This window comes from Zonotrichia leucophrys, chromosome 4 (assembly GCF_028769735.1).
Source record: "Zonotrichia leucophrys gambelii isolate GWCS_2022_RI chromosome 4, RI_Zleu_2.0, whole genome shotgun sequence".
NCBI lineage: Eukaryota > Metazoa > Chordata > Aves > Passeriformes > Passerellidae > Zonotrichia > Zonotrichia leucophrys.
In genome coordinates, this window is record NC_088173.1 from 58012592 (window position 1) to 58037061 (window position 24470).

The window sequence follows — 24470 nt, forward strand, 5'->3', positions numbered from 1 at the left end:
CTCTCGCACATAACTAACAAAAATTTTCAGAAATTGAAAAAAAATAGCTCTGAGATGTTGCATTTTAGATAAACACAAATTTGATTTTCAAGACAAAGTCACAAGGGCATCAAATAGCAAAAATGTGCAAGCAATAGAAATATTAAATAGGTAAGAAATCTTCAACAGCATGAGGCAAATAAGTTAAAACTTTACCCCTTAGCTCAAATACCTGCACACATGAACTCTAAAGGAGCAATATAAACTTTACGGTGTAAGGTATTGTGCCCTTTAACTTAGCTTAGACTTTGGCCACTACCTCATTAGCTCAGTACTTTCTGCCTTCTTACCCAAAAGAAAAAAAAAAAGAAAAGAAAAAAAAAAAAAAAAGTAAACCCCTCCATGCAAAAAATAAAGCATTAACTACTAATCAGTGTAAAGCTCAATGCATACAACGTATTGGAATTAAAACTCAAAACCAAAAGAGATACTGCACACTTATAACAATATCCTGTTTCCTTTGCAAATGTGCTTATCACAGCAGTTGAAAATACTAGTCATGAAAACAAGCTTTAATCTAACTGTACATGTTTCTTAAGTGTTTTTATGTCTTATTAGCTGCATGTCTAGCTTGAGAAAGGAAAAAATATTCTGAAAGCATCAAAGTAGCATTCCAAGTTCCTCCCCTTCCCCCTGAAAATACTGTGTTATGCACATGATACAGGCCAAGGAACTTGCACATTATGCAGAGGACAAAACCATAACCAAGTTAAAGCAATTGTTCTAAAAGTATTCTAAGCAGTACATGCCAGTGTGCCTCATGTGCTAGCACTAAATAGGTGACATGCTTTACAAATGAAACTATCAGAAAATAAATTATGAAGAAATGAGATGGAACATTTTTACAGTTTTATAGCAGAAGTAACATTTCTTTAAGTCATAAAATGAACTTGGCAAAACAATTCTTTCAATACTTTAAAGCAAATTTTTGATTTGTAGTCCCCATGTTGTGAAAGATGAATCATTCCACACTTAATTAAGGACTTGTGTGTTACTGACAGCTATTCCAGCAAAACCAAACACTGGGACTAATGCTGGGCTTTACAAGGCTGATGGGAAAGGTGTCCATATACATATATGCTTGAACATACTATGATTTTAGATATATATATATATATATATATACACACACACATAAAGTACTATAAAAACTAAAAGTTTGGTGTACATATAATAAAGATGTAAAAAAACCATGATTATATAAAAAGCATAAACTTTCTTGGCCACTACAAGACCAAACTAGCATCCATTACCTTCCTTTAGCAATTAATGTCAATGGGAAGCTGATCAGCTTGTCTGCCCTTTCTAATGGATATTCAAAAACAAAGTAGGAGATGCAGTATTCCAGAAGAGTAAGTCTTTTTCATGAGAGCTTTGCAGAAAAGCTTAGCTAATCCAAATTCCCCTGTATGGGAACAAACCTATGTATCACTCTCCCTAGTGCTTTGCTTAGGCACAGTATTGACAAGAAAATTAATAAATGAACATTGGAAAGAAGAGCACTAGAAGATTTCCTTTTTCAAATTCAAGATATATACTTGAAACTACTTTTAGCTAAAAGAAAAAACAGTAAGTTAAAGTCATTGCACTAAATGCTGGCTCATTTACCTTCAAATAAACTGAGGTCTCTTCGTAGCCTTGGTCCATAAAGCCCTTCTAAAATACTTTCAAAACCTGGAGACAAAAGAAACATTTAAAATGGTAAATCAAAAGTTTCTTAAAAGAAAGCAAATCCTAGAAAACTGGCAACAAGTATCCTCAAATAATAAGAGCAATTCCAAAAATTGTTACATTTATCAAACAAATATTTACTCCTTCCACTATAGTACTACTCAATAGCATTAGAAGATAAAAATAAGACAAGGCAAGTGCCATCTGCCCACAATCAGCCTATTAAGCCAGGCCCCAACAACCTCATTAGACTTAAAATAACTACCACAGAATCCTAAAGGTGCTAGGATTAGCCTCACAGCCCTAAGCAAGTGAAGGAGTTTCTCTCTTAGCCTGAGAATCAGAGTCATGGACAGAGAGGAAAAAATGAAAAGAAGAAAAAATGAAAAGAAAAAAATCATGAAAACTTTACAGATCAGAAACTTCTCATGATCTCCTGAAACTGCATAATCTGAGCAGGCTAATATTACAACAAATAGAAAAAAAGCAAGCTTCTTTTTCTTCTGATACCATGACAGTGCTCTCTAGTCCTCTGTATCCGCACAAAAACGTTTTAAAATGGAGGATTAGATAAATCCAATTATTTTACAGATTTACCAGCTAGTCTGTTTAGGTATTTGGTAAAAATTAAATACTTCAGTAAGGGTGATGAGACACAGAGCAAATCACATGATTGATAAATAAATAATGTTTGAAACCCCAAACCCACAAAAAAGCACATGACAACTGATGAAATATGGTGACAATTCAGAGCATCAATATAAAAGAAGTTTTGTTCAATGCAGAAGCAGTTTCCAAGTGCCCCCCTTTCTCCTTCCAAATAATAAGCTTATTTGAAAATAAGAGGATAATTCAAAGCAGCATTTGAAGGTTCCCATTCTTTATACTAAAGGCCTGCCCGTAGCTATTTTGCTAGACCAGAACTTTGCAAGACTATTTTATCATCATACTACATAAAAGACACCAAAATCTTCAGGAAACAACTTCTATCAACAAAGAACATTCAGAATAGAAAATTTGTTCGTCATGTGATGTCTTTTAAGACAACACAACATCCTGTTCCCTCCCCAAAAGTTATATTTACTTTTTGGTTTAGATTGTATGTACACTAGTATAAGGAAGAATAAATATGTACCATATTTGAAGCAGACAAGGGAAGCTATCTTAACGCATAGGAGCTGTACGGTTTGACAAGTCAGATTTTGTTAAAATTTCCATTGCAAAGTAATTTCAATACATGGACTATACTGTGAATCAATTACAACCTCTACAAATCTGATATTTCAGCTATAAATGGATTTCTGTACTGAACTATATGGATTTCATTTTCCACTTTTCTTTGTATTAAATATAGTACCACAAGACAACACAAATTAAATGACAAAACCACTGTCCTCTAACATATACATATACACACATCTTTTAAACAGCCTACAAGAACTAGAAAGCAAAAATCCCAAAGCCCAGGCACACACTAAAATTTACCTTGAAGCATCATCCAGCAACTCTTAGATTCAATGTAATATAAATTCACATCCTATCAGCACTGCACAAATTCCCTGCTCTTCTGGCTTCAAAGGGTTACGGACAAAAAAGGCCAGAGAGATGAAGGCTGAAGCTAAGACAGCAATCCTCCAAACACGAGAGAGTGCAAGTACAAACCACACCATGAGCATTGCCATTCATGTTACACACTGTAAGCCATTTTAGGTCAGCAGCTAGCTCCATTCTGCCAAGTTACTGTCCCTGGGTAGAGAAATGAATGAAGCAGCACTTGGAGACAACCCTGCCTATTTCAAAAGAGCAAACAGCAACTCCTATTTTTCAGGACTTCATCAGTCAAACGGCAGGAAGCTCGTTTACCATCCCAGTCAGCACCCAAAACCTCCTTGGTCTTTGGATCCCTACCACCCTTCCCACCCTGTGGAGGGTGGCACTTGTTTTTGCCTTTACTTTTGGCCTTTCCTGCCTGCCCTACTGCCTGCTCCTGCCTATGGAAAACCACGAGTGCACAAACCCAGCTCTGTAAAGAGCAGCTAGTCACAGAAAAACGCAACCCCAAACAGACTTCCATACAGCTTGTATTAAAGATAGCAATTAGCACACTGTGGGAGTTGTTGGGTTTTTTTTCTTTTCTGACTCTGAGGAAAAGATACACCAGCCTGCTTCTTTTCTAATTCACCGAACTTAATTCCATCCTACCCATCCAAAGGGCTCTTCTCTTCCTGAACTATTACAGAACTTCTCCAAGGAACCACCACAGACTTACCCTGCCCAATCACTTGCTTCCTCACCTCTGGACACTGGATGCCTTCTTTTAAAAGAACACTTACTTGTACAACCTAAGAACATCAAGAGAATATTTCTCCAGACCTTAGGCTAAAATTTTCCCAGAAAGCACCTGTGTTGCTTCCATGCTCCACAAAGCTCTATTGCCTTTCAGCAGAATTGATACAATTTTAGTTTAACCTAAACAAGAAGATGTATCTTAGTTTCCAGTACTGACGACTGAATGCTGGCAAATGCCGACAAATGAATGCTGACGAATGAATACTGAGGAATGAACCTTTTCCTAAATGTAACCATCTGGACACAAGCAGTTCAATAAATCTTTGTTTTCCTTCTTGAGTCAGTATGCTTAAGCAAACAGTAGTAGCAGCTTTGGAACTCTCCAGAACCTGAAGAGCCTACATAAACCAGTCAGAAACACACTTTGCTTATACTTTTTATGATTCACTAATGGAAAAACTTTGCTTCAAAAAAGTTTGACAGAATTTGCTGTCTCATGGTGTTTGATTGCCTATTTGATTCCAAACCTGATCTTTCAAAATTGTTCCTTGAGATCTGACACTTTCTAGCTCCAAACTGAAAAGCAATACTTGGCTCTAGCAACGTGCAATACCCCAAACCATCAAACTCCCTCTTTCTCTAATAAATTTATTGTATCTTCATGTAGAAAGAATCAGCTTTTTTTATTGTCTGACACCTTTTAATATCCAAGATAAGTTCTTCAACAGTCTTCATAAGCAGAAATTTGTGATAGAGCGAGTTTCTTAGCCCAGTTACAAGCTTTTACAGTTTGTATTTCTGAATAAAGCTGTGAACAGGTTTTTTTCCCCTATATTAACTCTCCCTCCCACCGTTCCCCCACCACCGATGCTGCTTTCCTCACTCGGGGCTGGGATGGGACAGAAGTCCCAGGAGGAGGGAGGCTGAAGCTGTGACCTCCAGCAACAGGAAGGGGGCTCTCTTTTTCCATCGGTCCCTATTTGGGTACCGAAAAGGCAAACAGCCCAGGAACAAGTTCTGTCAGGTCTGCCATATGGATCACAGCAAAGGCCACCAAAGGAAGCAATAGGGGACAGTAACTGCAGCTCCCATGGGGCTTCTGCCCAGCAGCAAGACTGGCTGCCACAGAATTCAGCTCTTACCTCTGCTCCAAACCCAGAACGTTACAGAGAACTCTTATGGCTTATCTGGCTGCTGAAAATATCATCTGTTACCCATCTACCTGGCCACCATGATACTGCCAGAAGTGACCTTCAGCAGCCAGAGCTAACTACACGAGCACAGGGGCAATGCTGAACACCAGGTGTCAATGGAATAAATACCAGAGCCCAGGTGTTGATCCAAGGTGAAGGCTTTCATAGGGCAAACAAACATCCTGTGGGATCAGCAGGTGACTACATGGCTGCAGGCAGGACTTCAGCTCTTATGACATGAGGATCCTTTAAGGAACAGAGTGCTGATCTATTTGATAATGCAAATCAGCACTGCCACAGCCTGCAGCTGTGGAAGCAATGGATAGTCTATGCTGCACTAAGCCTAGAGAAAATCATGAGGTGAAGATTTACAGAAATTTTAAGGCAAAGTTGGTCTAGGTTAATTCTGGACAGATATAGTAATTGAACAGTTATACAACACAAATTGAGATTAGACAGGTTTAGCTATACATTGGCTATTGTTATTTCAAAAGCTATTTATCTCCATAATTTCTAAGAAAAAACTTTAGTTACTTTAGCCTCAGAGTTGAATTCAACAGCCATCTCCTCCTTCCCACCCACATCTTCAAAGTGAATGGAGACTGCAAGTATGTTTTCAAAAAATTTGAATGACTCAGACTATGTGTTAGAAAAATAGCCAAAAAAAGAATAAATATCATGTAATAAATGGAAGCTGACATTTGACTACCACCTTGAAATGAACCACTTGGTGGGTCTGAAGATAGGAGTAGCACTTATTCTACACTTGGGAAAGGGAACAGAAATATATGCAGGTTATATCAAAATGTATGTGCAGGTTGTATTAAAAAGTTATTGCTAGGTTTGGTGCACTCCACATCACATGAATATCTTGATTCCCCTAACCTTGTATACGGCCATATTACCTCCTAAATTTGTATGTTCTTTTCAAATTAAAGTCCCTTTCATAAAAGCAGATATATTTCCTTTCCCCTTTGTCTTTTGGTTTCTTTACTAGTTTTACTTCTTTTGTTTCTTTTTTCTCTTCCCCTTTCCATGTTTCTGTTTAAGAAGCAATCCAATTCTAGAGCTTTAGCTACAAGGCTTTTTTTTAAGCCTATATTTGGGACATTTTACTAAAATGTAATAATTTGTAGTTAAAATTTTAACAAAACATTTTTATTTGTTCTTTTACTCAGCACTAGAACACAATAATACTAAATCTCAAGAGGTGCCAACCAAAACTTGTACAAACTATAATAGTGACACTAATGACCTCACAGTCAGCCACCTAAAAACCTTTTGCTTATACTTGCTCTCCCCTCCTCTGATCTGCTGCAGCTTTTCCAGTTTAGGAAAGTGTAAGCTTTTTATCAGTTCATCTGCTTAAAGATAAAAGCACAAATACTTCTAAACAAATTCACTTCTGGTTTAATATTTTTCTAAGCCATACAAGAAACAGCAGATTAATGCTCCTTACAGAGGTAGAAAATATTTAAATGAAGGAGGGAGATGCTTATCAAGATTGCTCACCTGATTCATAGTTACTGCATACTTTCCATCATAAGGTTAACACTTAGATGAGATCCTATTGTCCTCTCTATGTTGCTCTATGTGTTAAGGAATTTGGAAGATTCTGGGTGCATGCAAATGAAGTTCTGCTTCCTCCCTTCTTTTCCAGCATATCATCAGCTAGGCACAGGGTGAGCCTGCTGCACACTGCTCTGAAGGACAGGGCATGCATGTGAATTTTTACTCCAATGAAATGAGACTTTCAGCTTTAAGCACTATGGCCTCTGGAGGCCCTGTAGGAAAACAAAGAACCTCGAGGCTCTGTAAAACACAGTTTTGTTAACCCACCCAAGAAAGTCAGCAGCAGTCTATGTTGAAATCTTCCCAACTTCTGTGTGCCTAAAAGTTTACTTCCATCACCCTTCACTTTGTGGCTTACTACACCAAGAATCACATCTGAATTATGGTAGTTCAAGTTGTTTTACTGAAGTCCAAAACACTTGTTATTTAACTTCTCACATAAAATTAGGCCTCACCCCTGTTAAGTAACAAACATCAGTGAGGAAGATTCATGTATCTTCCTTATTTACTGAATTTAATATTCTCAGCAGAGAAAACAATTAAAAGTTTAAGAAAAAAAAATTGCACATTTTAAGCAGTGTGGAGTTTGGCCCATTAATTTTGCTTTTAAATCAAAACTAATGTGAAAGTAGGTTCAGAACTGCTGATTTCAATTCTTAAAAGTTGCAGAATTTAATAAATGGTCTTTAAAATGTAATTAGTAAAATCCAAAGAATAAGATTACATTTAATGAGATTGAGCACTGTATTGCCACACACAGCATTACAATTAAACTACCTTCTTTTATTTTTTAGTGTGGGAACAGCTACTGTTACTTTACCCAGTTGTTAAAGGGACCTGATAACTCATGAGCTCAGTTTCTGTTTCTGCATTTGCCTCTAAACACTTACATAGTTGTCATATGAGTTCTAATCCCATTCTGAAGTCATACAACCTATATCTTGAGCTGGTATTTCTTGATCTATGAACATTATTACATAATTTGTATGAGGAATCTCAGAATCTAAAATCACATTGGAAAGAAATTCTGGACAAGTAAGGACTGAAAGACAGATCCTGCACACTGGTTTGTGTCCCCAGCCAACAAGCCAATCTCCCCTATTTCCTGCCCCCTCCACCCCACACACACTTGAATTTCAGTAGCAGCAGCTTCATGCCAAGGTATAACACACAAAGTTCTGAGCTAAAACTCACTGACATGACTGACATTACCACGAGAAAATAAATTTGATTTCCCCCCACTGTCCTTGTAACTTTGCCGTTTCATGCACCTGAAAACAGCATGTAATTCAAAACAATACTACATCTAAATAAAAAACTTCACTTCTCCCCATTCTGTTCATTTTCATGACTGCACTATTTAGCTCGGCCCAGTACAGGAGTATACATGGGGGAAGTTTTGTGGTTTGCCTTACAAAGACAGCTACCTTGGATTAAAACAATCATACCACAGACAGAATTCAGCTTGATTGGTTTTGTCAAATATTACAAATTTAATTAATTTTTTCTTTATAAATGTAGCCAAGGCAGACAAAGCACCAGTTGCAGCTTCCCTGAAAGAAAATCTTTCACTTGTCAAATTCTCTCCCAATAGTGCTTCAATATTTACTGATAAATATTATTTATCATTAATTCAGGTGCAAGAGTAGGAAGCAGTATTTTGTTTTGGCTTAGTTAAAAAGTCATCTGCCTTTCTTACAAGTTATCCCTTTCATAGGAAAGGGGCTTGGAGCTCATGTTCAGTCATCTTTTAGCTTCTAATCATGTTAACTTACAGCTTTCTGAAGTACACACTATATTTTCCAGGTGCAGCTTGCACTCTGGTGCCCACCATTATTTGGCACTACAGAAGGGAATGGGTTTACCTGAAAAATGGCTCCAAACTCTTGCAGCTTTTTTGTCTCCAACTGACAGGAAAATAAAATTAATTACATCAGAGACTCAAATCTTTCAAGAGTATGTGTCTATTACTCAGCCATCACCAAGTTCCTTTGATTTATCAGACCACTCTCAATCATGTAGAAAATATTTTATGAGCTTTCTGTAGCTTGAATTCAAAATTTTGAAAAAAACCCCATAAATTAATTACATCAATTTTTGAATTATATCTAGTTATCTTTATCCCACCATTAAGATATAAGCAGAAATTCCCTTACAACTTGTTAAAGGAGAATACTCTGTAGAGAATAGAGTTATTTTAATATTTTATAGAAGTGGAGCAGTGTGTTTAACAGAGAAATTGAAATTAAGCATTAACATTTGTGTCTGCTTCTTTTGCCTCTCCCTTCCTTCCACAGGTCAGCAGCTGTCCTTTCTGCCCACTGTTCCCCCCTAACCACAGAAGGATTAATAATCTTAGTCTTGTTTATATATTGACATAAATCTCAAAGTCACATGGTTTTTATTGTTGATTATGGCTTGTTTTAGTTTGGTTTTACTTATATATTAGTTTTTAAATCTACTACTACAACAATCTGGAAAGGATTGACTATTGTATGAAACAACTGAAGCATTGAAATAAAAAAAGAGGAAAAAACCTCCAAAAATACAAACAAAAACCAGTAATCAAACACTCAACCACCTTTTTGCCATTTATACAAACGGCAAGAAAAAACAAAAAAAAGTAACTTGCTAGACAAAATATTCAAGACAGAAAGCATGACAACAGAAGCAAAAATTATTATACCTCTATTCAAACATTAGGACATATTTTGCATAAGAATGGAGCAGGGTGGGGGCTTCTGTTGAATGTGCTGTCTAGCTTGAATCCATTTCTTGCTTACAGCACTAAAAAAGTTCTCTTATAACACAAAGTCCTAACATTTAACTTAAAACACTCATTTTCTTTACCATATTGATTCAGTTCCCTGAGCAAACAGGAACCAACATACCAGAGATTCCAAAATGAAAGGGAGGAAATCCTCTATTTAGACTCCAATACAAATTCCAAACCATAGCTAAAATGATGCTTTTCCTTCTGTGCAGATCCTGACTCTAGGAACCAATGCAGCTGAGGACACTGCTGCTGCCAGCAAGACAGGGGGACCAAAGCCTGAAATGAGCCCACAGAACCACATCAGCTCTAACTGCTCGCTTTTCACTTAGGATAAAAATCCTTGCTTTCAACTCTCTGTGCTGGGCTTTATTGTGGGGATGGAGGCAGTGATGAAATATAGTTTCAGAAAAATATTACATACATCGAAAGAACTTGCTGTAACATGAAGCACTTACAAACATTAAGCTGAATACAAAGAAGGAGACTGACATTGGCCATACCTCAGAAGCAGAACAAAAAGAGGAAATGTCCTGCCTCCCCCCAATTGTTCACAATTTTAAAGAAAAGGGTGGCAGCCAACTGGGGTGGGAGGGGGAAGTTTTTGTAGGTTAAATAAAGACTGTAATTAGCATCAACTTAGAGTTCAGATATTTATAAATCACAGCAAGAAAAATGAGGCTCAATAAAAAGAGAAGCAGTTTCATTCTCCCAAGTAATCTTCTACGCCAATGTGTCCTTGCAGACTTGTAAACAGGAGAGCCCAACATGACACCTTGTACTATACCTTCAGACATTGCCAAGGTTAAAAGTAGATTTAATTTCTAATGTAGCAGCCAGATATTCTGAGAGACTTGTGTTATTTATAATTTAAAAGGCATGAGGAAGACACTTCAGAAGTGACTATGCTGCTCTGTGGATAGGGAGAGAGAAAAATGCCTCCAAATGACAGCTACTAAAACTTCATTTCTGTTCTCTAAAAACTCTCTTGGAACAGTAATCTAATTCCAGCTGCTGCACTGGGACAGTTAAATATAGAATTGGTGTGAATATTGGTGCTCAGCCTGAAGCTTATCCTGCCTTTCTCTTTCCAAGACCCCACATCAGAGCTACCTAGATACCAACTGCTACCCCGAACAGTGCTGGCAATAATTTCATCAGTTCACAGCTTGTATCCTTAGTGAAGAAAATTCAGAGGGAGGAAGAGACTGTAAAAGATTACATCCAGCTTGGAAAAATGCTCACCACTTCCTCCTTTGGTATCAATTTAAGTGTTTTACAACGTGAGGAGAACAATGCCCAAGAGTAAGACATAGAAACAACTGTCACTTTCAGAAAACCATGTGCCTAAAGCATGTGTCTGTTTCTTAATAATCATTTCAAGATTTACAAGAGAACTAAAAAGCTTGGCTATTTTACCTAACAAGTTTAGAATTGTTGGACAAACTCTCTTCTTCTCCTTGAAGGCCTAGTCAGATGTTCCCTAAACCACAGAAAAAAGCCAAGAGCACAGCGAGTCTGTAACAATGAATAGGTCACAAAGTTGTTTTACTGCTATGCAGTTCCACACATCCAAGCAGCACCTGGGAGAAAGTCTAGGAGGCAACTAACAAATAAACAGGTCTTGCACACTTGCTGGATTGTGAGAATCAAAGAACATTCAGCTTTCCACTAAGAAAAGGAAAAAACAAGTTATCAGAAAACACCAGTACACTGACCAAAAAAAAAAAAAAAATCCAACCAAGTCCAACCCCCCCCACTCCCAAAACCAACCAAAAAAAAAAAAAAAAAAAACCCAAAAATCAGACCATTCCTAGCCTGATAGGCTTTTGAGAAACTGAAGCTTAGGATTCTGTGTTACATCATGTGCCTACTGCAAGCTAATGAAGTTACAAGCCTTCAGAGCATTCCAGGAAACTGCTGCCTGACACCAAGTTTTATAAGGAAGAAGAATTTGAAAAGAGATTGAGTTTCAAGGGAATTTTCAGGTTTCTTTTCAATTATAATTTCTGTGTCACTCAAACAACCTATTTGCCACAAATAGCTTTGAAATTATGAACTGGAAAAAAGTCATTCATCTCTCCCAACAAATTAATGTTCCTCCTATTCAGAAACTATTTGTTATTGAGAAACTATTTCCAGGTTTCTATTATTTAGAAAGTTTGAAATTGACTGAAATCCTGCGACTAGATTGCACTGAAATCAATTGGCACTTTTCTAACCTGCTGAAGCTCCAGAAGGAACAGCTCTTGTATCAAGCTACTGAACTAAAACACAGTGAGTGAACTATCAACTCTATAAATCTCAGTGTTGAATTCTCCAAAATATGTATTTTCAAACATATCATTAACACAAATGCTGAAGCCAGATCATTAAAAAACATTCTAGTAATCCTAGAAGTACCACAATGTTAGCATGAAATGAGTAAAACATACCTTTTAAATAATGGTTAATTTCTTAAATTTGTCTTAAATTCACTTTCCTGCATTTTATAACACTTACACCATGTAGTTTCACCTTTAATTTACAGCCTATTTTTACAAATACCTAGTTTAAAAAAAATAAACCAGCAATTCCCCCAAGCCCCTCTAATAGCCATCATTTTTAAATCCAGGCAGAATCTGCCTTTGCAAATTAAGACAAAATTTAGAGCCAGCAACATGTTAACAAGAAACCAACTTCTATCTATTGAAAAACTGCACTTCAAATAAAAATTTTCAACTATGCTTACTTTCTCTAAAAAATATGCTCTGGTGCTCAAGCCTTAAACTGCAAGTGCCTCAGATGCTCCTGTGAGACTGAAAGAACTCAGCTAAACTGTGATTTCAAACCAGTTCTTAAACATGCTCAGTGAATAGAAGAGAAGATGTCACTGCTCAAGGCACGCAGGCACTGAATCCCAGCTCACAGTTATGGACAGCCAGCCTGGAATCTGCATCGTTCAAGGCAACATCTGCTGAACTTGCAGAATATGCTGAAATGAACAGACAAAAGTTTTCAGTTGTTGAACTTTTGACTAACAAGGCTGAATAATTTCATTTCCCCCTGGAGATCAGAAAAGCAGAAATACAGAAATAAAGACTTTAAACACAAATTTTAGCTTCACATTGGGCACTTTCATCACATAAAAGGTGTCACGTGCAAGAAGAGAACAGGGAAAAGTCTCTAGGATTTGCTTTTAGTATTCAACACAATTCAAAGATTAAGCAGGTGTGACTGGGGTTTGGTTTTTTTGGTTCTTATTTTTTGGTCTGGCTTTTTTTTCTTAAAGTAGTTAGGATGCATCTGTAAAAACTTTTTATAAACTTCCTCTCAATCACTAAATGGCACAAGACAAAGGAGAAAATGGTAAGCTTCAAAGTGTGGCACTTGAACCCATCTGCACCGAAATTCAACCACATACTAGATATGAGAATTTACTAGGAAGTTTTTGAAATGGTTTTGTATTAATTTTCTGATTAGACTCTATAAAATTCACATTATTAACAACTGTCCAACCTGAGCTGGGGGAGCAGGGAGACCACAAAGGAAAACCAGATACCAGATTATCAAGTACCAGATTTTCAAGTACCTAGTGGCAAGATTCTGAATACTTGAATCAGGTTGGGAACAGACAAAAGCTCTTATACAAGGCAAATGAGTTTAAACAGCAGCTATCCTGTCTTAGAAACACTCTGCTCCTTCTCTATTCCAGCACTGTCTTTTCCTTAGCAAAAGCAAATATTCATTATTTCCATACACAGTAATTCTTACTACTAAATTTGTTAGTCTGCTTTAAAAACAAAGAGATACCTCTTCACTGTATACTGTGCAAAAAAAGGAAAAAAGTGGATGTCCCTATTTTATTCCTTAAAAAAACAACTCGGCACAAATTCTGCACTAAGATCAAGCTGGAAAAAAAAAAAAAAAAAGGATTCAAATCAGTTGGTTTGGGGTTTACTTCTTGTTCTCCATAAGAACCATAAATTAAGATAAATAGAAAAGGCAGAATCTTTAGCAGAGTCCATTATTCCACTCACAGTTTACTGAGTTTCTTTGACCAAGACAGCCATAACCCATTGCTTCCCACAAGTCTCAAGCAAGACAAAACAAGAAACTTCAGTACTCTGAGCTGATCTGTAAATAGAGCACTTTTCCCTCCTAATGAAACCATTTGGAAAAACTGCAGTCATTTAGGGAAGCCAAGTGAACTGCTAGGTCAAGAATACATTAATAGGATTTCTTAAATGAAAGGTGCAATCACAATCTGCATTTCCAGCAAGAGGGAAACTTGTGCAGGAAACAGATCAATCTCAGTACCAGCATTCAGGAAAACTTAGTATAAAGTTACTTATCTGGTACCAAATTTCTTAAATCAGTCTCATAGGTCAAGATCACTCATATCACTCACAAAGTGCAAACCAGCATTTATTACTTATCAGAAAGGTTGAGAAAGAAAGAGGAGAAAATGCCTGATTGCCACTTGAGATGCTGAATGCATAAAGCTGTCGAGTATCCAGTTTGCAACTGCCCTGAATGCCACTTAACCCGGTCAGTTACAGGCAGGTGGAGAAGGGCAGCACCACACAGAGCAAAGCAGAGCTAACAGCTCTTCAAACACACCACCCAAATCACTGCCAGTAACTGCTCTCACAAACAACAGCACCAGAGGCTGCTTTGGCCCTTTGTGGTTTGTGATGCTGGTGGCTGAATGAGGCAGACAAGGTGAATGACTCAGGATCTCCTCAGACAACATGAAGGAGCGGGCAATAACCTCAAGTTACTCAAGTAGCAGCTGTCAGACTACTGCTGTATGTGACAGCCTGTTGTAAAGGCCTTATAAAGCCAGGTCTGGGCCAACAAACTCCTTCCTGAACCACTGGACAAGTATTCTTAAAGTCACCAATTAAGAGACACATGCAGCAGGGAATATCACAGACTTCAATAACCTAAATCCATCGTGCAAGTTTCCTCTGGTCATACTACAGCGTGTTTCTCTCACAGCTTTTTCTCCTGCAGTGTAACTGCAGAAAGCATTGACCCCTTAAATAAGAAATCCGTGATACATTAAATTATCAGTTCACTCTTTGAAGGTTTGTGGGACAAGGAGCTCCTGCCAGAGGTGACAACAGTCATTTAGACAGGACTGATCTACAGATGAACACTTGCTCAAAACCTTTGCTATTTTAAGACTTACTAAGCAGTTTATCTCTAATATGAATTCTCCAGTGAAACTGATGTTTTGTGGAGAAGCTCTAGCTCTAAGAAAAAGCTCTGTTCTGTGCAAGTGACAGAGTGAGGTACAAAGGACCCAGGGCTCACCTCCCATTGCTCCTGAGGGCTGTGCACAAAGCTGATCTAGGGTCAGTACTGAAGCGCAGTTTTTCACATCAGTGCCAAGCTCAGAGCCCTCTGGGCAATGCCAGTGTTTCAAGGTAAGAACTGACACCACAAGTTCCAAATGGACCATTTTCTTATTAAATCCTATTTCACTAGGGCAGAACCCATGTTCTGGAGTCAGACTTCAGAAAGGACGCAGATGAGAAATAAAGGTACTTTCCAATATATCCTAAGCAGTCTGAGGGCCTTGTTGAAGAAATTCTTTCTGAGAAGGTATAACACCTGGCACTTCAAAAGGGAGGCCAGTATGAGTTTAAGGGAAAGTTTGTTGTTGGTGTTTAAAAAGCAGTAAGGAATTAATGCAAACTGCAGTAAGGTACCTAAGAAAAACAAGAAAGGCAAAAAACCAAGAGCCACCTCCCATTCCTGAGGTCCTCAGAGAGCTGGGAGGGACTGGTGACATGGAAGAGGAGTACGTGTTTTTGGACACCACTAGAGCAGACTGGCACTAAGTGCTTATGGCACATACATCAGTTAGAGTTGGGACGGATGTGTTGCCATGGTTTATCCAATTTCAACATCACCTGGCATCTCAACACAAAACTTTGTCATGCCTGCAAGGCATTGTGCATGTAAAATAGGCACAGAACTGACAAAAAATGGGGAAGACAAGAACAAGTAATGCTGAAGGAGATGGTTTAGCCTCAAGAAGACAATTTCCTTTAGAGTAAGTTTTACCTTGCTAAATACATTTAATCATCAATTAAAAGAAGTAAGTACATCAGAAGTTCTGACTCATTGCATCAGCAGAGAGTATGATGCAGGCTCAAAGATAAACAAATGACATTTCATTTCACATCTAATTAATTAAATGATGTGCAGGAACATACCTGCAATGAAGCAAAGAACCCAACAGGAGCTGCACAGTTGAAATTACTCTGACCAAAGGATCTCACTTCCTGACAGATCACAGCACAACTATAAGTGAACAAGATTTAGGCATCAACAGAAAGAGGTGTGGCAGGACTTCAATCAGGACAGCTTTGAAACTCCCTAAATATCACAGGAAGATCTCTGAGCTCAAAAGCCACAACAGAGAGGAACACACAACAGGTGGCAAAATTCCCAAGTAAATAGGGATCACAGAACAGGCTTGGAAGGGACATTAAAGCTCCTCTAGTTCCAGCTCCCTGCTGTGGGTAGGGACACCTTTCAAAATGGCAGAAGTGACTTTATAAACTTTATTTCCCCAACAACCATTGTTCTGTACCACTTTCAAGTTTGTCTTAGTCAAATATTACTCATGAAAGTTGAAGGATGGAAGAAGGACAGAAATGGTCCAGGAAGAATAAGAAAATTGAAGGAGCATGTACCAGAATCACAGGTAACTCCACAATCACTGCATTATTTAGTGATAGCACAGTAAACTTCTGAAACAGCTTGTCACAGCTAGCACTCAAGCCCATACACAGAACAGTCCACGGCAGCATAAAACTCAGATTCTATTTTTCTTCCCCCCATGAATGGCTAACACCAGAATGACCTAGATCTGAACTAAGGTCACAAAACAGTAGCCATTTGCTAATCCTCCCCCATTTTCAGATTAGGGGGCTTAACAGCCACCCTAAGTGAAGTCAGATCTTCCCATTTAGCTGGGCCTTGCTGTGGCACACTCTGTTCTGTGAGCCAAACTGCCAGCTGGGATCAGAAGGAGGCTCCTTGAAAGCAGTCCTCTACACTCTACATTATATATGGCAGCAATACTAATTCATTATCAATCAAAAGATGTCTAGCAGTTTTCCAGAAGTAGCATTTTAACCTGGCATTACTAACTGATGTAGTGTTTTTCAAATTGAAAATAAAACTTTAAAATAAGACACACAAAGCTTTTTGACAATAGTTATGAAAAGGAGGAGCATATTCAACCCTAGATCAATTACACTTCCCTCTGATCTATTACTGGATCATCAGACTAGAAATGCACTAAAGCTAGTTTATAAAGCTAAATATTCCATAAAATTCCATGGAAGTGGAATTATGACAGTGAGAACTATTACTCACATGTACAACTAACTAGCCTTTAATTAAGATGATTTGAAGAAGCTGGGAACCATGGAAGGAGGAAGATAAATACTTAAAATCTGAAAATTTAGCATTTTTAAAATAAATTAGCCACATTTTACAACAAAACACACTGAAAACCAGTAATTTTTCCCCCTGAACAGCACTTTGAACATGAGTAATCAATCCCCAGGTGCCACAAAAGCTAGGATGTCTCATAACTGGATATCAAGACTCTAGTAAGTTATAGAAAAAGTGAAAGCAAGGAACAGACTTAATGAAGTCAAAAATTCAGTGAGTTTTCATTTACCAACAAACTTTAAAAAACCAATTAAAACCGGAAAAAAAATTACATCTAGTGACATTTACCCAAAAATTTACCCAACTCACACTCCTGCAATACAACACTTGCTGCTATGGAGATACAAGTCTGGATGGATGTTGAGAACCAAACACAGTAACTGAGATGCTAGAAGGATTCTGCCAATAAGAAGGGGTTAACCCAGCTTCTCAAGATACTACAGAGGAACCTGGACTGTGCCAGAAGAGGAAACCAGAAACACGCCTGACACGTGGCTCTTTGATCTGCAGAGTGACAGGCTGCTGGCCACGCCCCTTAAAAAGGAATTCAGCCTCCACAGCTCAGTGCATTTCTGCAGATTCAGTTCTCTGCTCTTTGCAATGCACCTTCTGTGCCCTCACACGCTCAAACAGATGAGCCACCACCATCCATCCTCCCTACTCTTCCCTCACTTCTTCCTGGCTTCTTTATGCCTGTAGTAAGTGGAAGGATAAAGTGGTAGATTAGCAGTGGAAAAAGAAGAAATGTATCACATAACTTTATATCCCCAAACAAGGTTGTGCTTGATTTTGATTTTGTTTGGTTTTGTGCTCTGTGGATTTTTTTTCCTAATGTATGATAGCCACATGTAGAATGTCATCTTACTTTTCAGAAGTTTGATACTGTACATGTGAACCACAGTAATTCAGTTCTGGTCCAACCTCTATTAATGTTCCAACTTATCTTAACAAAGTTCCCACCAAGCACATTGAAGAGAGCAAAGTTCAAGAATAACATAAAAGACAGTAGTTCTAACTGGGACAAAGAATTTTAAGTTAGTAAAGTCTATAAAGCTCTGCCTGACCTCTACATAAACACACTGAACTCTAAAGGTTAGAACAACAACTTACTTTGAAGCCCTGATACTTGAGTCATAGTCAAGAAAAAGGGATCCATTGTAAGCATCTACTCAAAACACCCATATAATGTAGCTGAAAAATAAAACAGGCAAGGGTGGAAAAGGGAAAGAGGCACTAATTTTCCCCATTTTAGCTGTAGGCAGCACAAGCCCCAGCTATCTGAGGGTAGCTGGAACAGAGCTCCCCAGCAGCACACCCTGATCTGGTAACTGATCAGCACAACACATGCCTATCATTACTGCCCTCGCACAGCAAGGCAGTTCAGGAGACCCAACCAACAGAAAACCAACCCAGAGCAACAACAACAACGACATTTACAGTAGGCTTCCAGGCTAAATTAAAACAGAAGGGCAGTTCACTGTTACACCAGACAAGTTCTACTACAAAGGGAGAACAACTGGAAAGATCCTATTGTTTGTGGTACTGTATTCTCTCTCATCAACAGTCTTGCTGGTTAGGAACACTTTCCAGCCAACTTACACTCTTCTAACACCCAAAAATGTTGATAAAATAAACAGGAGCTAAAAATCAGAAGTCTTGTTCTCACCATTAAAGCTACTTACACTTAACTCAGGGGAAAAAAACAGGTACACTGTAAACCAGATTGGAAAACTGATCCAAGTTAAACTAGATCTGACCTTTTCCTCCCTCTTCTTCCTCCTGCCACGTTTCTCCTCCTGTTTTCTAGGTTAGTGTTAAGTTAGATTAGTTTTACAGTCTAGTTTGTTGACTGTTTAATAAATGAATGGTCATACCAGTCAACATAAATCATGAAGGTAGGTACAGTGAGTTCAGAAAGAAAAACAACAATACTGTGTCATGCATCAACCAAAAAAAATCCCCTGAAAGTTACCAACCTCAAGCATTAGAGTGCACAGTTACTAAATGCTAAACCAAGGGAAGAACTGAGAGGGAGCTGCAGTGACTTTATTTGCACTCCATGGTTTTGGTTTACACAAGCTCCAGCTTAGGAAATTCTCAGTGCCTATAAAGTAGAAAATCAGAGTTTAAATTTCTCAGCTCTCTATCAGCACATATAAAGTAAACAGCTACCATATAAGAACATACAATAAGAAAGTTCAAGCTATGCCTAGAAACACTGACAAAGATTACAGTAGTTCCTGGAACACTTAAAAATTGAACTGCTTCCACATACCAGTATCTAGACATAGGGAGCACCAAAAACAATCACAGGTTTTATTACACTACTGCAGATATGTGTATCTGCTTGCATGCCCAGCAACACATTTCTGTTCCATGTGCAAAGAATTCAAACCAAGCACTGCATGCATGCCACACAATCCATGGATTAGTCTATGTAGCAGGAACAGTTTCATCTTTCATAAAAATTATGCTCCACAGATCCTTCCAATTGCAGGTTCTCAAGGGATCAGTGAACTAGTACTGCATCTACAGCTGAATACACAGAACTCCTTCCCTCTGTCTTTTCAACTACATCTCTGGGTATCATTAATCTAACTTGTCTTGTACTGTTTTCACCACATAGACATTTCTCTCAAGAGTCAATCATAAGATAACCCTTCAAAAACATTTGACAGCAATGGGCAATTACTTCTTTCTAAGAGAAAAGCTGATGAGTTGAAACGATTGTGACGAAATACAGAAAAGAAGCTGATTTAACACTGCATATTTGAAACAAAGGTAGTCCAACACAAAACAAACCCCATGTGTTTTCTCTTACTTCAGTCTAAAGACACTTAATTCAATACATGCACTGCAGCAACTTCCAATGGCCTATATACACACACTGACCATTTCTTCCTCTTTTGCTAACCTGTTTTGTTCAGGGGAAATTGAGATGGTACGTACAGGACTGTGTTCCATTCCTGTCAGCTACACCAATCCAGTGGCTCCTTTTTGTTACCACCCACTCTGCTTCTGTTGCAAAGGCCCATCCCTATCCTTGTGTTAGCAGCAGGAGCTATCATTTTTTTTTTCTTTTGCAAACCCCCCCAACTCTGCAACAGCCGGTTGACCAGATACTGAGTTAAAACACATCAGATAGGGGTCCAATGAGTGCTGATGCAAGCATCCAAGAGGCATGAACATGTAGTCAGAACTGCAATTACTCCATTCTAGTAACAGTTCCATGGGAACTGCTGACAATGCAAAATGGCACTTCATTGCATTCCTAAACTGTGGTTCACAATAAGTGTTCCATGCTAGAGCCCACTTACACACCTGACTCTGTAATGCTAGTTTGAGCTGTTCCCTTAGATGATCCCATCTTCCCTCACAGCATCAAAAACTGCCTGTGAACCTGTGCTGTGATTGAGATCTAGATTTAATTCCTGTTCTTCTTCTGACATTTGCAGTAACAGTGAGATTACTTCCTTGATCTGCTTCACGCTGGAATCACACCAACGGTTTCACATCACAGCTCAAAGCACAACAGATCCCCAGTGTTAGGAACACCTTACCCCAGTAATACTGCCATCACACTGGGTGATGGCACTGTGGCCATAGCAGCCTTGTTGGCTGTTTAAAGATGCTGGAGTGCCAAGGAAGCAAAAGAGTTCAAAGCAGGTATCAGACTGCAGTCACTCTTGCATGCCATCTGTTAGTGCCCTGACAGGTGACAGAGCACTGAGCCACCATAACTATCATCAACAGATACACAAGAACATTACAGATGTTAGTAAAATAACTGGTTCTCCCACTACTACAATGGCAACCACAGAAAATCACCTAAAACCATGGCAGTATTACGAATAAAAACTGCCACTATCCTGCTGCAAAGCACTTACACCCACATAGAAAGTGAGAACACTGCTGCATATTGTGGGAATAAAGACATGAGGTATTTAATGCAGGAGTGGTGCAAGTGTGGGGACACCAGCACATGAAGCAGATAGAAATCTTTTGTTTGGGGGGAATTCCTCTCCCTGGAAAGTACACTTTTGAGACAGCTTGTTCAAAAATAGTAAGCTGGAGCAAAAGTTCAAATACTAAAACAAAATAAAAATTGAAAGTCTAGATCTATAAAAACAGAATTAGATGCATTAATGCATCCTAGTTTTGAAGGAAAAAAGGCTGGATAAATTTAACAAGAGTAAAAGAGTATTTGTATGCTAGATATCACAGGCATACAAAAATGGATTTTCACTTTGATCAAATTTCAGTTTTCATAAGAAAGCAATACCAAGGCTATTTCCTGTCAAATGTGTGCCCTTGAGCTGCAGAAGAGGAACAGTAAAACTTCTGCCCTTCCCCCAAACAGCAATGTAATTTTTTTTAGAAAAAGTAGCAATAATATTTTAATCTTTCACTGAAAATGAAAGTTTTACTTAGATACTGTTATATTTTCACAACACACTGCAGTGTCCTAGCAAGATTCCAACATCCATGGTTGGAATTACTGGCACTTTCCATTAAAAAGCCCCATATTACTGCTCTAACCTCACCCACAGGCTACTGTGGTAACAGCAAAAAGCCCAACCCAGTGCCTGAACCGTTCCTGCATCCCAGCCATTACCTGGTCTCTCCTCTGTGCCCAACCATGACAGTAATGGCAACTCAAAGTACTTGTCAGCACTCTGCCTATGAAGTTCAAGTGAAATTGGGCAGTGGGATCAATTACTGCTTGAAAAAACCTGCAGAAATCTTGGTTTTTAAGGCTAATCACAAAGCTAGACTTACGGGCCATACTGCCAAAGCCTCCCAATCCAATGGAATAGACTTAATCAATCCACATGACAAAGTTCTAATCAAGAAGCACCAGAGAGCACTTTTTAATTCTTGTGATATTCACCTCTATAAAGCACCTTGCAGTTTAAACCACCACAGAACTCAGTTCCTGGCCAACTCAGGTACTTCAACCCTGAGCTTTCTGGCACTTTTCTATAAATACACCATTTACAATGAGGGTATTTTGTGTTAGTTATGCCACAAAGACTGTACCTAAGCCAAAACACACCAGTGAGCATGCTGACAAGAATAAGCAATACTTGTTAGCACACACTGTACAGCTGTGAGGACACAACAGAACTGACATCTCCAGGTGCTTTTTAAGAACATCTAGTTTTGAACTCTGATCGAGTCATGCAAGAGTTAGGAACACCCAATAAGCACAAGTCTAAGCATCTTAGGAATGTCAGTGCTCAACATAACACACAAAGATCTCCAGCTGAACAGACATTTTGTACTGAACACCTATTTCAAATTTCCCTTAATATATTGCAGTCATTTACCATGTGGAGTCTTTTGTATCTTCAAGTATGTTTAGATACCAAACAAACAAATTTTCAGTAATGTCAGTGAAATTTCATCAGTGATTTGCTTTTCAAATTCTTTAAGTATTTGAACATTTTGACATGAGGCTTTAAATCACATTCTGGGGGTCACAAATTAACACACCAGGCTGGCAAACCCCAAGCTTTTACACATATGCATGGGCTTTAGAGCTAAATCTGCTCAATCTCCCAGGCTTTGACCAATGAACAATTCAGCAACTGAGCCCTGCAAGCAGAAGTCCCTACCTATCACTAGCCCTGCACTGAATATTATTTCAGTCTCACTGCTGTAAACAAGAACAGTGCTCACTGTGAACTCCAAGACAGTGGTTGAGGCTATCTCTGGCTCACTTTACCACTTCCATAAAGTAAATGAGGAATCCTTGACAGACAAATGATGTTGCTGTTCAATTAATTATACTACAGAAATGCCAATATCAAATTGAGTATCAATACAGTAAATGACACAAGACATCAAAATAAAGTTGTTCATCCAAAAAGTTCAAGAACTGGGGGATTACTGCCTTACCATATTGTTTTTCTCATTTTACTATAAACATACAATACTTGAGAAGAGCGCCAAATCCAAACTCAGCACTCCCTCCTTCACCATGCTGCCATTTCAGCCATCAAGACCTTCCAGGTAACACTAACTTTGTTAGACTCTTTAAATCCTTAGGAATATTTTGGCAAGTGAGAACAATGAACCATTTTGACTTTACAAGTTATTTTTAGCTATTGTAGGAGGTTATTTTACAGAATTTAATGCAACCGAATTTCAAAGGAGTAAAGGGGAACAAAAACCCCACACAAAAGCCCCCAGCCCAAACCTGTTAAGCGTACTCTACCTCCATTATCCTGACTACTCACTTTCTTGCCACTTTGTTTACACTCTCTCTGATAAGGGCTGCTCAACAGGCCTGCCAGGTAACAGTTCTTAACTGAGATAGCTCTTGACTAACCATTAAACCATAACCTATGTCCTTTCTCCTTAGCAGTTGCTACTAATCTCGGGGCTCCTTTCTTTTAACTGAATTTCTTATCATGAATGTACAAAGAAATCACATACTTAACTTTTTTTAATTCCAAATAAGACAAAGCTGAATGTGAAGCACAACCATAGTGCACTCAGTGTAAAATGTAAGTAACTATATGACAGCTCTGCACTTTGCAATTGTCAGTGAAAGGCCAACCCAAAAGGCAACTCTGAAAGAAGTTCCCTAAACACAGGAGATCTGCCCAGTAGAGGACTCAACTTCTTGTGTTTCTTTACACTTCTCAGTGTGGGTTGTGCTGTGCAACTGTTTCTCAAACACGTCTGACAGTATACAATTACCACCAGAAGACTCCTGCAGTCATCCACTGTCAAGCAGACTTCTGGATTTCAGTTTAAATTTTTAAGTGAAATGCCATTAAATAACAGAGAGCCACAGAAAGTGCCACTTGTGAGAGATATCCATCCTCGGATTTATCACAGCATCTATGCAAATGAACTGGCTCTCCTCTATATTCTAATTAAACTGCATTCTTTCTATTAGAAGCGTTATATAGTGTAGTAGTGTTTAGAAAACACTATACTATAACTTGGAGGAATAAAAAGCCACTGCAAGCATACAGAGACGTTCACATATATACAGGTGTTATAACAGGTGTTTATAAGTGCTCTTGGGGCAACACAGCAAGATCAAGAAGCTGGCGTGTAACAGGCAATTATCAGGTTACTGAAAAACGTAAAAAACCCACGGACAGTGGATTAGTCCTAATTGCCGGTAAATACAGGTATTGCCAGCTCGTTAGGTATTCACTGCTTACTCTGCTCCTGTCTCAGCGCCCGCAGAAACACTGAGTGAAGCGCTGCTCACCCTCCCGGCCACACTGGATGTGTTTCCCCGCTCCGCCATCGGGGAGGATCGGCACCGACTCTAACGCTCTACTTGAAGATCAAGGATTCTATTTCCCCGAGAAGGGAAGCGACTGTTGAAACAATACAAACAGGCAGTTCCCGGCCTCAGCGTTCACACCCCACCTCCACAAACAAATAAACAAAAAAAAACCCAAGCGAGGCGCCCGCCGCCCCGAGGCGGCACACGTGCCGAGTGC

General features: G+C 38.7%; 1 protein-coding gene across 7 annotated transcripts in view; it reads right to left on the reverse strand.

Moving 5' to 3' along the window:
- LCORL (ligand dependent nuclear receptor corepressor like) overlaps positions 1-24470 on the reverse strand; it is an 80014-nt gene that overhangs the window by 54580 nt on the left and 964 nt on the right. For all 7 annotated transcript variants that reach the window (XM_064711854.1, XM_064711852.1, XM_064711848.1 and 4 more), the window contains exon 2: positions 1648-1713. In XM_064711854.1, the coding sequence (XP_064567924.1) occupies positions 1648-1713 (66 nt within the window). The remainder of the gene's footprint in view (positions 1-1647; positions 1714-24470) is intronic.